Source organism: Pristiophorus japonicus, chromosome 14 (assembly GCF_044704955.1).
Source record: "Pristiophorus japonicus isolate sPriJap1 chromosome 14, sPriJap1.hap1, whole genome shotgun sequence".
Taxonomy (NCBI): domain Eukaryota; kingdom Metazoa; phylum Chordata; class Chondrichthyes; family Pristiophoridae; genus Pristiophorus; species Pristiophorus japonicus.
The window spans coordinates 135,154,109-135,168,224 of record NC_091990.1 but is presented as its reverse complement, the minus strand read 5'-3'; the positions used below and the strand labels follow the sequence as shown (position 1 = coordinate 135,168,224).

General features: G+C 47.4%; 1 protein-coding gene across 1 annotated transcript in view; it reads left to right on the top strand.

Annotated features, from left to right (window-relative positions):
* The window catches only part of abtb2b (ankyrin repeat and BTB (POZ) domain containing 2b), a 286,894-nt gene that overhangs the window by 226,768 nt on the left and 46,010 nt on the right, over positions 1–14,116 (top strand). Inside the window, exon 4 of the mRNA XM_070898621.1 lies at positions 4,877–5,084. Within this exon, the coding sequence (XP_070754722.1) occupies positions 4,877–5,084 (208 nt within the window). The remainder of the gene's footprint in view (positions 1–4,876; positions 5,085–14,116) is intronic.

The following is a 14,116-nucleotide window of genomic DNA, read 5'->3' as shown; positions in this document are numbered from 1 at the left end:
CCGGCATAGACTTCGGCACCAGCTTCGCACATGACAACGGCACACCCAGCCCAGTCGACCCTGCAAAGTTATCCTCACTAACATCTGGTGACATGTGCCAAAATTGAGAGAGCTGTCCCACAGACTCGTCAAGCAATGGCCTTTCCTACTACTTCTTCTTCTTAGGTGGTCCCTCGTATCAAGGATGACTTGCTCCCACACCAAAAAGCGATGAGTTCACAGGTGTTTCAATGAAGGACCTGACATTCCAGGTCCTGAACTACATATTTGAAGGGTGGAAAATGCCTGTGTGTGGATTTTTTTAACGTGGGGTGGCAATTACACATCAGCCACCACACGGGTTTGACAGAGCTAGGTCTTGTTCCAGTGGCAAGGGTTAACCAAGACAACTGGAGACCAGTTCTGCTGCACGGACCTAGTACGCACACATATTGCAGTGTGGGTTGGCCCGTGCTGCCCCTGGGCCCCCGATTCTCCTGGGCCCCGATCACGTCGCTCTGCAATCTCTTGCCGCTCCTTTGCCCCGACCTCGCCGTTCCTCTGCTGTTTGCCGCCTCTCCTGCCCATGCTCCACTCAGCGACCTGGATTTTGGTGACGTCCAGTCCAGTCGCCCTTCTCCAAGTCGTCGCCCTCCTGCACCAGCTCGCGCTGCTCTCTGAAGTGACACGCCACCACACTGCTCCCGGGCCGCTGCACCTCCGCTTCTTTTATGGCCCCGACCTGCGGCCTTTCCTATATTACAACAGTGACTACACTCCAAAAGTACTTCATTGGCTGTCAAGTGCTTTGAGATGTCGGGAAAGGCACGATATAAAATCGAAGTCTTTCTTTTACGCATTGAATCGTACCTTTCAGCCAAAGTCCCAGACTCCTTCATCACCATCCCTGGATATGTCCTGTCCCACCAGCAGGACAGATCCACCCAAGGTGGCGGGGCACAGTGGTATACAGTTGGAAGGGAGTGGCCCTGGAAGTCCTCAACATTGATTCCAAACCTCATGAAGTCTCATGGCTTCAGGACATGGCTGTCGGACTGGGCCTGCAGCAGGTGGTAAGAGAACCAACACAAGGGAAAAACCTACTTGACCTCGTCCTCACCAATCTACCTGTTGCACATGCATCCATCCATGACAGCATTGGTAGCAGTGATCACTGTACAGTCCTTATGCAGACGAAGTCCCATCTTCACACTGAAGACATCTTGCTACTTATCTCCGAGCATTCAAACAATTTCTTTACCCGTGCTTTTGTTCTTTTTCCCTTGCCAGGTTTCCACCTCCCCCTCTTGTTGACTATTCTGACACGGGGAGAAATTCGGCTGCTTTGCGCTTCTTGTTAGCGCCTGCGGAGGGCGGCAACAGGGAGCTAAGGAGTTACTGACAAGGTGCTGCAAAATCTCTGACGCCTCATGCACTTCACTGGCAGTTTTGCGCTGGCGCTAACATTTACCGCCTCACTCTCTTGCGCCCCGTAGTTCGTGACATCATCAGGTGCGCAGCGCCCTGTTACGGCCCCAGATGTGATATTTGCTCCCGCCCCCTGCTGCATCGCTAGGCTTCAACAACGGCAGCAACAGAAGGTGGTGTTGCCTCGGCTGTCTGCTTGGGGAGCGATATTTAAAGTCAGGGAGGGCAACTTTAATATCGTATCAGTCTGTTGCCTGCTGATTGTTTTTGATGGCGCAATTGCTGCGCAATTCCTCAGTATATACGGAACTCGCCACAAGTATGAATGGGAATACCCCTGCGTTGATTGGTTGGGCCGGCCCACGTGATCCCAGGGATGCTTGCAAAACGCCTGTGTCCCTGGCATACGTGGGCCTGTGCATTGGGAGGCCCAGAACCGCAAGTCTCCAAACCTCGCGGACCACCAGGTAAGTTCGTACATTTTTTTCAGGTCGGAGGCATCCGCCCACGGGAAGCCTCCGCCCAAAATTTCTGCACCAATGTCAAACCAGAGCATTACTTTAAAGTCATTTAGGCCAGGAGAACAAGAGAATATAAAGGTTAGTGAAAAATGTAAAACAGATCTTGGAAAAACATAACTATATTCAAAGTGTAATTAACATTTGGAATAATCTATCAGTAAGTTCCAGTAGAGGAATCAGATATTGGGTGAGTTGATGATGCAGTTGGATGCTAGATTCAGCTGAAATATTAGCGGGCCGAGTTAAATAGGCCGAATGTCCATTTCTCATCCTATACTTTTTTTTTGTTCTTGTGACGTTTCTGTCCTACTCTTTTCAATGTTTGTGATGTCTTGCTTTATGTGACATGGTCCTTGACCTAGATTTCTTAATAAACAGAAAAAAAAGTTCCTTTGCGTTTTTGATAGCCTAACATTTCCAGAGATATGGAACCCTTCTATTCCTGCTCCTCAGAATCTCGTTATATTCTTCAGAGCTTTTATAAGGGCAGCTCACGCCCAGTCCATTTGTTCAAATGCAGAGCTATAAACCAGAAGGGAAAGCTTCTCATTTCCCCCCACAAAAAGTATGATTATTGGCAGCCCTTCAGCCAGCCAGCAGCCAGATTTGTCATTATGAGCACTGAACTGTGTGAGCTAGAAATGTGAGAAATGTTCAAATGGCTGCAATTCTGAGATGGTGCCCCTCACTTCAGACATTCTCTGTCCAGTATTCAGTGAAAAGATAGTCCATATTTCAGCATTGTTGACCCTCATGTAAAGTCAAATGAAATAATATCCCATACAAAGCTTAGCACAGTATACTAATTAAATGGCTATACTAACAGCTGACAGACAAAGATAGGACTGGCTACTGTACGTTCCCACCGTTCACTCATTTTTGAAATATCAGGAAAACCACCAACTTGGCTGTGTATCTTGAGGTCTGCTCATTTACTTTCAACCTGCGTTACCAAAAGACTTCTCCAGTGCTCGTCAACACGCCCTCTTTCTCCTGTAACACAAGAGTGTCTGCCACATTTTACTGGTAGGAAAACACCCTATTTTGTTTGATTTGGCTACTTTTATTTATTAAACTATTTACTTAAAAGCCATCGCCCTCCCCCACACCTTACACCACCCCCTCAAAAGAAAAAACATTGGAGAATCTATTTCTTCCAAATGTCTGCCTAACATTTAGATTCCAGTCGGCTCTTATGTCCCTAAGTTTCGAAATCAGCTAGACTGGAAAATGTGTTGCCTATAATAATTCTTGGCCAAAAAGACAAGTATTTAAACCTGTAAAGGGCTTGGGAGTCACTGCTTTATAAAAGTCTAATCTCTCTTTGGTGTATTGGGCAGAACAGTCTTTAGGCGGGTTTTCCAAAGCTCTCCCAGATCCCCTCTGAATGGAATCCCTGTGCGTTACTGTGGTTTGAGTGTCTCTCTCAAAGAAGCAGGATTCCTGAGCTATATCTACACAGGAACAGTTATAAATCGCCGTTGAGGGTGGCACAGTAGTGTAACCATAGCAGAGCTATAACTTGCTGTGCCGTGAAGGAGTAAGACATGGGTTCAGAGTTGCATTTCCCTGCATGGTGAGGTGTCCAGTCTTGGCCATGCTGTTGTAGGAAACTACTTGCAATGTCAACAACTTGCATTTATACAACGTATTTAATGCAGTGAAATGTCCCAAGGCACTTTACAGGAGCCTAATCAGACAACACTGACACCCAGCCAAAGAAGGAAACATTAGAACAGGTGACCAAAGAGGTAAGTTTTAAGCAGTATCTTTAAAGGAGGATTAGAGGTGGAGAGGTGAAGAGGTTTAGGGAGGCAATTCCAGAGCCTAATGTCAAGACAGCTGAAGGCACAACCACCAATGGTGGGGCGAAGAGGCCAGAATTGGAGGAATATCGAGTTCCCGAAAGATTGTCGAGCTGGAGGTGGTAACAGAGGTAGGGAGCAGTGAGGCCATGGAAGGATTTGAATATTCGGTGAGAATTTTAAATTGGGACCCGGTGATAATGTACGTCAGCGAGCGCAGGAGTGACGGATGAATGAGACTTGGCGCAAGTTAGGATACAGGCAGCAGAGTTTTGGATGAGCTCAAGTTTATGAAGGGTGGCAGATGGGGGACCAGCCAGGAGAGCATTGTAATAGTCAAGTCTGGAGGTAACAATAGCTTGAATGAGAGTTTCAGTAGCAGATGTCATGAGGTGGGGAAAAGTTGGGTGATATTACCAAGGTGGAAGGAGGCGGTTTTTGTGATGGAGAGGATATGGGATCGGAAGCTCAGCTCTGGGTCAATTAGGACACCAAGGTTGCGAACAGTCTGGTTCAGCCTCAGTGAGTGGCCAGGGATGGGGGTGGCAGTTGTGGCTTAGAAACAGAGTTTGTGGCGGGATACGAAGACAATGGCTTTGGTCCTCCCAATGTTTCATTGGAGGAAATTTTGGCTCATCCAAGCCTGGATGTCGGACAAAGCAGTCTGACAACACAGAGGCAGTGCAGAGAGAGGGAGAGAGGTGGTGGTGAGGTCGAGCTGAGTATCAGCAGCGTACATGTGGAACTTGATGTTGTGGTTTGGATGATGTCGCTGTGGGGCAGCAAATAGATGAGAAATAGAAGGAGGCCAAGGTTAGATCCTTGAGGGACTCCAGCCGTAATGTTCTGGGCCAGGAAGGAACTATTTTAGGAGATTCTCTAGCTATGTCTAGATATAGGTAAGAGTGGAACCAGGTGAGGGCAGTCCCATTTCAGCTGGACAATGAAGGAAAACTATTGTTTCCTTTCATAAAAAGAAAATACATTTTAAAATAAAAATAGAAATGTTGGAAATACACAGCAGGACAGTCAGCATTTATAAAGCGAAAATATAGGTTATGACTCAAATATATACCCTTCACCTATGTTCTATTTGTGGTCTCATGTATTGGCTTCTGACTTTCTTGTTCTGATTATGATTAGGTGATCTGGTGTCTCGAGCTATGCACCACCTGCAGTGCTCGAACACATTGTCTTTGGGAATGAGTCCCTGTCGCCATGGCAGGCAGCAGCCTGTCACGTGGTCTCCTGATGCCCTGCACACACTCTATTATTTCCTGCGGTGTCCACAGATGGAATCAATGGAGAATCCCAACCTGGATCCACCGCGAGTTTCCTTGAATAATGAAAGGTAATGTTTCATTAATCCACAAGCCTGTTGATTTTTTTAATCGGTTTATAGTTTAAGCTTCCCTTTCACCGGTCCAATGCATTTTGCTAACAAGCTCTTGGTAAAAATTTTACTTTCTAAATGTTAGTTTTTTTTAAGCTGCTTTATATTTTGGTTTAACTGATGGTGGCAGCATGTTGGAGCCCCAGTGCATCACACCACAAGGCATAGATAGTTCATAGTCCTCATGATGCTCCACGTGGTAAGTTATCAATCTGAGCCACACGTTCGGGAAGTGCAGAGTGGACATCAGGTGCTTTCTGATAGACAGAGAGAGAAGAATGGATCGCATAGTCACCTCGGTCCAATATTATGTACATTCAGCAGTCAGTCACACAGCAACATTGGTGAAAGTCATGAATTCAAAATCAGGAAATGGCAAGCTAAATTGCAATTAAGGGAAGAGATGATCTCTTCACGGTAGTGAATGTGGGATGGACTGCCACCTGGTACAGTTAATGCCATGTCAGTGGTTTTCTACAAGAGGCAGTTCAACAGTTTCTGGCACTAAAGCATATATGGTCAGGTTCAGTGATACTGTGTGCTGGAAGAGTAAGGTGTGCAACCAGTGCAAAGGGAGCACAGATTGGGAGAGTAATGAACACGGGATCAGTGAATTACCCTTCAATGAGCTGAACTGTTTGCACCCATCTCATGTCTTAGTCTCATTAAGGCATCAATTTGATGTAAAAATATTTAAAGAGTGCAATTCTGCAGTATGCGCCCTGGATTTCCTCTTGTGTGCCCATTGGAATGGGAGCCAGGGAATCTCCATGGGCAAAGGAGCTCTTGATATCACAGGCTTTGCATGCTTTTTTGGTTTAGTATTTTGTTATTAGATATTTTCCCTTATATTTCTGTCATTTTTATTAATATTTTGCAAAAATAAATTGGGGGGGTCAATTGTTTTTAATTCCTTAATGTAAGTTTGTTTTCATAATGCCCTGAGTACAGAGTTTTATGGTTGAGATAGTACAAGGTGAAACAAAGCACGATCGGGAGAGCAGCAGGTAGCAGACCATATCTGCAGACCTCGGCAAGACATTGGTCTCCGCCTGTTCTGGGTGAGCATGGAGTTGGTTACAAGGACAGCTGCAGCCAGTCTGCAGCACACTGCCAGTGGTTGGCCAGGATATTATTTTCCCCAACTGTCATGCCTATGATTCATTCCTGGCTCGCACTGCGATATCCGTTATTGTGCTAACCACACTTGTATCAGATTGGAGACTGGTGCATCAATCACGATGGCGAGCACTTTCATCTCCTTTCCCACTGAACAGTATGACACAGCTGCCCCATGTCACTGCACTGCTACATTTTCGAGGCACAGAGAGTGACTGATAGCTGCCATAAGCCAAGCCTGAAGCCCAAATATGGATGTGAGTGACTGACCAGGTTTATGGTTCAATGGTTTGACATGTGAAAATGTGAGATAAGAATTTCAGTTGTGCGTTGGAACTTGGCTGTGTGCCCTCCTGAGGGATGGCTATGTATAACATCCTTTTGCATCCACGTAATGTGTGAGAGCTTGACATGGAAAAGCAGAAACAGGTTAGAAGGCAACACAGTGTGGCATGGACCCTTGGGCCATCTACCTGGTATACAGTAGTGCTGGTTAATCTTACTTTAACAGATTCTTTAAAGTGTGGTGTTTTTTGCACCCTTGTCCTGCAGATAGTGTCGACAGTGTTGAGCCTGGCTGGCACTTCATGCTGAGCATGATGCACTGCTGTTCTCTCGGGAGGATGTCCTCAAGTTCCAAACAGAGCAGCTCTCCTCACATGCACCTGTGCCGCGGTGTATTCACATTCCGAACCCCTGTGCTCCACCATTTGCCCACAGACTCTGTGCCTTTTCATTGGGCTTAGCAGCCTTTCTTTCTCAGCCGTTACTTCTTTCCCCCTATGCAGCAAAGGCTGAACAATTTCTACAATCAATCCAAGGCTCCAGTGCCTTCCATCGCATACCGTTAAATGGGCCCCTTTATTTTGCTCCCTGTGCAAGGCTCAAGTTATACAGATGGCATATGATGATGATATTCATGAGCTGGCCTCTCAGCATCTAGTGAGACCAGAATGTCCTGCTGCTAGGGCACAACTTAGGCCTTGCACTGTGATTCAGGCAGCATTACTTCCCTGTAAAAGCTGCTCTTCCTGTCGACTAACCTTATTGTAATACTGGTCTAGAATGAAAACATTCTAAAACATTCTAGGGGAGAATTTTCATGAAGTACTTCCGATCTGCTGCGTCTACGGCAGAAGATTGATGGAAACCCCGGAGAAAAAGCATAACCAGCCTTTTATTTATAGCCGGTTACACTTTTTCTTCTGCCATAGAAGCCCTGTGGGAACTTCAGGTGCCTCTCTGTCTCTGGTAAAGGGTCTGCTCCTTTATGTGAAGGAGAACTTCACCATGATTCTCTTGGTGATGGTCAGAGCGTGGATAACATAAAAAATTTATTGATGAGAGGAAAGAAATGAACTATGCGAGTATGTTGGAGATCATCAGATCAGGAGATGGGATTGCACAAACAACTTTGAAGTGAAATGAGGGAGGTTTGTGCAGGAACAAATGCACTTTGTATGGGTGACTTCGATTTACCAGGAATAGATTGGGAAAGCTATACAAGGTGCAGTAGGAGTGAAAACATGATCCTGGACACAATATTGAATTATTACATGGAACAATTAGTCAAGGAACCCGCGAGAGCAGGGGCGCTATTGGATCTGTTATTAAGTAACACCTAGGAGGTGGTAGAGTAAATCGGAGTCAGGAACTCAATGGTCACAATATAGTGAGATTTAGGCTTAATAGAAAAGAAAATGAGTATAAAGAAAGCATCCAATTTTAGAAAGGCAGATTTTCAGATGATAAGGAATGAGCTGGGGCAACTACACTGCTAGAGGAAAAAACAGGAACGAAAAGTGGACCATTTTTGTAATTACTATAATGTATACACCTGTGCGTATGCTCGCAGGTTTGCAGAGCTGTTGATTGCCATCCTCGTCTGCCGTCCGGACACACCATGGTGCACAATCTTGCCAACTGAAGGAGGTGAGGGTCCCCAATGGAGTGCTCTCTACGCAGGAGCCCTCCCTTTATTTATTGGGGACTTGGCCTGGAGGGTGTTGCATGGGGCAGTCCCGTGCAATAAGTTTTTTAAGTCGGTTCACAGACTCCCAGGCTACCTGTAATTTCCGTGGTCTGGAAGAGTCCATGTTCCATATTTATGTTGAGTGTGCGAGGTTGCAGCCCCTATTCCATTATTTGAAGGGGCTGCTTCTCAAATTTTGGCTGCACTTCAGTCCCACGCTCTTGATTTTTGGGCATCCTGTGCAGTGCAGAGTGGGCAGGTTGGAAGGCCTCATCGTAGGACTGCTCCTGGGCATGGCCAAGGTGGCCAGTAACTGGTCCAGGCAGCGGGCGGTCGAGGGGGTCGTTCAGCCCGACTGCCTGCCTCTCTTCTGTTCATGCCAGGGTGTCCCTGGAAATGGAGCTCGCAGTGTCCACAGGTACGCTCGCGGCCTTCTGTGAGAGATGGGCACCAGAGGGACTGGAGTGCATCATCACCCCGACAACCAAATTTTAATTTGATTCATTTAATGTCCAAAGTTAATTGTTAATTTGTTGGTTCTAGTGCCCCTTTTAAGGGGGGTACTTGATTTATAGTTTTACTAAAATAGTTGTAGAGCTGTTGAGTTGGGAGTGGCTTAGCAGTCTTGTGATGTTCACGCCTCAATAAAACCCCAGCCAGTTGGGTTCAGGGAATCCACGATGAGGCAGGTGGTTGTGAGCTTGGTGGAAGAACTGGGAATGTGTAGTGTGATTGTTAAACCTTTGCTAATAAACCAACTTCTTAATAGCAATGTGTTGCGATGAATTCTTAAGCAAAGAGCCCATGAAGCAAATACATTACAATTACTGTTCCTGCTTATAGTGTAGATAAATGATTTGTACCTTAGGACCAAAACAAAGCTGTTTAAGTTTGCTGTTAGCACCAAACTTTGGGGTGGGGGGAATCAAACAATAGGGAACAGATAAACCAAATACATAACGATGGGGATACATTGGGAAGGTGTGTGATGGGTTGCAAATGGCATTTAATGTGCATAAATGCACAGTATTAGGAACGGGGAAGGAGGATAAACAATAAGCATTTATAAATTCAATGGCTCTTGGCTCCAGACTCAAGATGGAAGACAGAGGTGGACAGTTTATTAAAACCAACATCCCAGTGTGCAGCAGCAGGGATAAAGTACAATCCCAGCAGGTGACAATGGCCAGAATTTTGTGAGGTAAGAGCGGGTAGGTTGGAGGTGTGAACCCTGATGCCAAACCACCACCAACTGGCCCACTTTCACCTTTCACTCAGGTGGGACGGGGTGGGCTGCCAAGGAGCGTTTTGGCAATTTAGATATGAGACCTGAAGCCTCTACTTTAACCAGCCCCCAGGGTCAGGGTTCAACCCCTCCCCCCCCCCCCCCCCCGGCCTGGAACACCCCCTTTGGGGTCACTACTCAGCCCTGGAGTCAGGGATCGGGGATTGCGACTGCGATGGGACATCTCCTCCCCCCAGGGATCAGACCTCCCCCGCCCCCACCCCCAACATCCTAGGCCTAGCACTTACCTGTTGCTGCGACCTTCTTCTCAGAGTCCCCGCACGCGACTGAAAGGTAGCCTGTCAATCAGGCTGACTTCCGGGAGGGGAACCCACCCTTGACGTCACACGCAAGCTGTGGAGAAATTCCCGGGTTTCCCGCCATCGCCCAGGTCCCCCTGCAGCATACGGGTAGAACCTGGGAAAATCCAACCCAATAAGTCAGTAAATGACACAGCCACACCTGGAGTACTATGGACAATTCTGGTCGCTGTACTGCAAAAAGGGAATCCAGGCATTGGAGGCAGTGTATAAAAAGGCAATCAACCTCCTAGTTGATGCCATCTCAGTTATGAGGAGAGGTTGTAGATCCTGAAATTGTTTACTGTGGAGAAGAGAAGGCTCAGGAGAAATACCATTCAAATACTCTTAAAGAAACAGATCATTTAAACCCTCATAATATATTTGAGATTGCTACAAACTCTAGAGCCAGGGGTTCAAGCTTAGAAGAGGGAAGGTGCACAGATAGTTTAAATTTAGCAACTTTATGCAGAGGGTACTGAATATGTGGAATGGATTGCAGAAGGATGGAGTGTAGGCAGATAGTGTAGAAGGAAGAATCGGGTAGATGTTTGAGCTTGTCAGCAATTGAGAGGTATTAGTTTTTAGAACTAAATAGATGAAGTGTATAATTTTACGTGGCCTGTACTTTCCTGTGTTCATAAATGCTCTGATGCAGAGCTGCATTCTAAAGTTCTCTCAATTCAGGATCTGTCCCTTTGGATTAGAAAATTGCACGTCACTCCGCTATTTAAGAAAGGTAAGAGAAACAATCCAGAGAATTGGAGATTAGTTAGCCTAAAATCTGTTGTCGGGAAATTACCAGACTCTATGGGGCCAAAATTCAGGGTTCTGATAAGGCCCACTTCCGCCGGAATGCAACGGCCAGGTGGCGGAATCCAATGGGCAACGATTTCTGGTTGAATGGCCGCTGCCAGCCAAATTCAGCAAGGGGGGGGGGGGTTTCTGGTGGTCCCCACTTCCACCCTGCCGCTGCCAAGCAGCCGCGCACCGCCAGGACCCCCCACCTCGGTCAATATTCAGGGCTAAAAATCTAATGTCCACCAAGTGGTGCCACAGACAGCTTTTACTGTCGGTGCACCTTGTAGTCCCCCTCTGTGAGCCCTGGCTGCGCGATGGCCATTAAAGGCAAGGGCCCAATGCCGCTGCCGCCATTTAATTTTATTTTGCCGGCCAAATTCCATGTTGGCTGGACTATTGTTCCCCCTGGTTCGGCCGGGCCGTCAACAGGCAGCCTGGCACCCCTTCTTGGGTGTCAGGCCGCTGGCCCGGCCAAAACCCTCCCTGGTGGCCCAGTGGCCGATCCTTTAGCTTCATCGATTGTCTCCCCTTTAACGAAGGGCAGAAACTTGGTGACGCAGACGTGCAATGATGTCACCACCGCTCCGCTGCTGAGCGATAGCGGTAGAGAATCCGTCCCACCTCCACTTCCGCCCCTCACCAGCATTTACCGCCGCACTTCTGCCCCCATCATGACCGACTTCCAGTCTGCTCAAATAAAAAGACAAAGACCTGAACATCCCCTATAATTAAGGATACAGTAACTGAACAACTTGGTCAGAGAGAGCCAGCATGGATTTGTAAAGTGTACATCATGCCTGACAAACCTGATTGAATTTTTTTGAAGAGGTGACTGAAGTAGTGAACAGGGGGATGTCTATGGATGTTATTTATATGGACTCCATAAGGCATTTGATAAAGTCCCTCTTATAAGAACATTAGCTAAAGTTGAAGCTTATGGAATTGAAGGCAAATTATTGACCTGGTTAAGAAACTGGCTGAGGGGCAGGAGACAGAGAGTAGAGATAATACTCTAATTGGCAGGATGTGACTAGTCATGTCCCACGGGAATCTGTGTTGGGGTCTCAACTATTCATCGCATTTTTTAATGACTTGGATGGAATAGAGATCCAATCTTCCAGATGACACAAAGATAAGTGGCATTGTAAGCAGTGTAGATGGAAGCATAACATTAGAAAGAGATATTAACAGATTAAGTAAATGGGCAAAACTGTGACAAATGGATTTCAGTGTAGGCAAGTGTGAGGTCATCCATTTTGGACATGAGAAGGTTAGAACAGGGTCCTTTCCAAATGGTGATAAGCTAGGAACAGTGGATGTCCAAAGAGACTAGGGGGTCCATGTACATAGATCATTAAAATATCATGGACAGGTACATAAAATAATCAAAAAGGTTATATCTGGCCTTTATATCCAGAGGACTTGAATACAAGGGGTAGAAGTTATGCTACAGCTGTACAAAGCTGTGGTTAGACTACATCTGGAGTACTGTGTTCAATTCTAGGCACCACAATTTAGGAAGTATAATAAAAACAGAAAATGCTGGAAATACTCGAGCAGGTCAGGCAGCATCTGTAGAGAGAGAAACAGAATTAACGTTTCAGGTCGATGACCCTTCATCAGGATAGGAAGGAGGGATGTGTTGGCCTTGGAGAGAATGCAGCCTAGATTTACCAGAATGATACCTGGACTCCAGGGCTTAAATTACCTACACAAACTAGGGTTGTACTCCCTGGAATTTAGAAGATTAAGGGACGATTTAATCTAAGTTTTCAAGATATTAAGGGGAACTGATAGGGTAGATAGAGAGAAATTATTTCTGCTGGTTGGTGAGTCTAGGACTAGGGGACATAGCCTAAAAATGAGAGCCAGACCTTTCAGATGTGAAGTTAGGAAGCACTTCTCCACGCAAAGGGTGGTTGGAGTTTGGAACAATCTTCCACAAACAGCAGTTGATGCTAGATCAATTGTTCATTTTTAAGCTGAGGTTGATAGATTTTTAATGGATAAAGATATTAGGGATATGGATCAAAGGCGGGTATATGGAGTTAAGTTACTGATCAGCCATGATCTCATTGAATGGTGAAATAGGCTCAAGGGGCTAAATGGCCTACTCTTGTTCCCATGGGCCCAAGTTTCGAGCCACGCCTAGAACGGCGCAGTCCCGACCTGGACGCCTGTTTTTCGCGCCACAAAGTGCGCCTAAAAAAAACTTCCAGATTCTCCAGCTCTCCGCAGATCGTTTGCAGCTCGGTGCAGCACAGCACGAGCAGTAGGGGGCGGAGCCAGGTCCCTGCGCTGAAAACAGTGCTGGGACCTCTGCACATGCACGCTACAGTGGGCGCGCATGTGCAGTAGCTCCAGGCGCCCAAAACTGTGTGGGAGGGGCCAGAAGCACGCAGCTCCTAGCCCTGGCCGAATGGCCTCACTGGGGCTGCGTGAATAAGGCTCCTCCCATGGCCAGCTCCTGCTTCCTCCCGACCCGACTCGACTCCCGCTTCCCGCCCCCCGCCTCCGGACCGGACCCGACACCGACCCGACTCCCGCCTCCCCCCCCCCCCACCCCGCCCCTGGACCCGACCCGACTCCCGCTTCCCCCCCCGCCCCCCGCCCCCGGACCGGACCCAACACCAACCCGACTCCCGCTCCCCCCGCCCCGCCCCGTCCCTGGACCGGACCTGACACCGACTTGACCTGACTCCCGCTCCCCCCCCCCCGACCCGGACCCGACCCAACTCCCGCTTCCCCCCCGCCCCCGGACTGGATCCGACCTGACCTCCCTCTCCCTCCCTCCCCCCGACCCAAAACGAACCGACCGACCTCCCACCACACCCCCCGACCCCCCACCACACCCCCCGACCCAACCCAACGCCACCTACCTGTAAATCTGGTGCTGGGGACGGGCCCTGCCCGAAGTCTCGGGCCCGGCCCATTCAGCCTCCCTCCTCCTTCTCCTTTCCCCCGTCCCCCCATCTCCTGATTTTCTAAAGTGTAGACAAGGTTTTTTCGAGCGTACAAAAATCTTCACTTACTCCATTCTAAGTTAGTTTGGAGTAAGTTTTCACTGACGAAACTTTGAAAATGGGCGTCAGTGGCCGGACACGCCCCCTTTTGAAGAAAAAATTCTGTTCCAAAGTGAAACTGTTCTAACTGACTAGAACTGGAGCAAACTAAATGACGAGAATTCCGATTTCTAAGATACTCCGTTCTACACCAGTTGCTCCTAAAAATCAGGAGCAAATCATGTCGAAACTTGGGACCTATGTACCTATACATTCAGAAATGTGTCAACTGTAGTAAGTAGTTGGCGGTGATAGCAGATAAAACCAGTATGGCTCTAGTCACAACCTCCCACAGTAAAACTCCAATTGAGAAATCTCTCAACTGTTAACAAAAACAAAAAATCTAAATGGTCATATTAAGAAAATTAGTACAGGCAACTCTCGATTACCCGTACACGGCTGTAACGGCGTTTTTAAAAACTGTCGCACACGTGAAAATCTCAATCATTTCA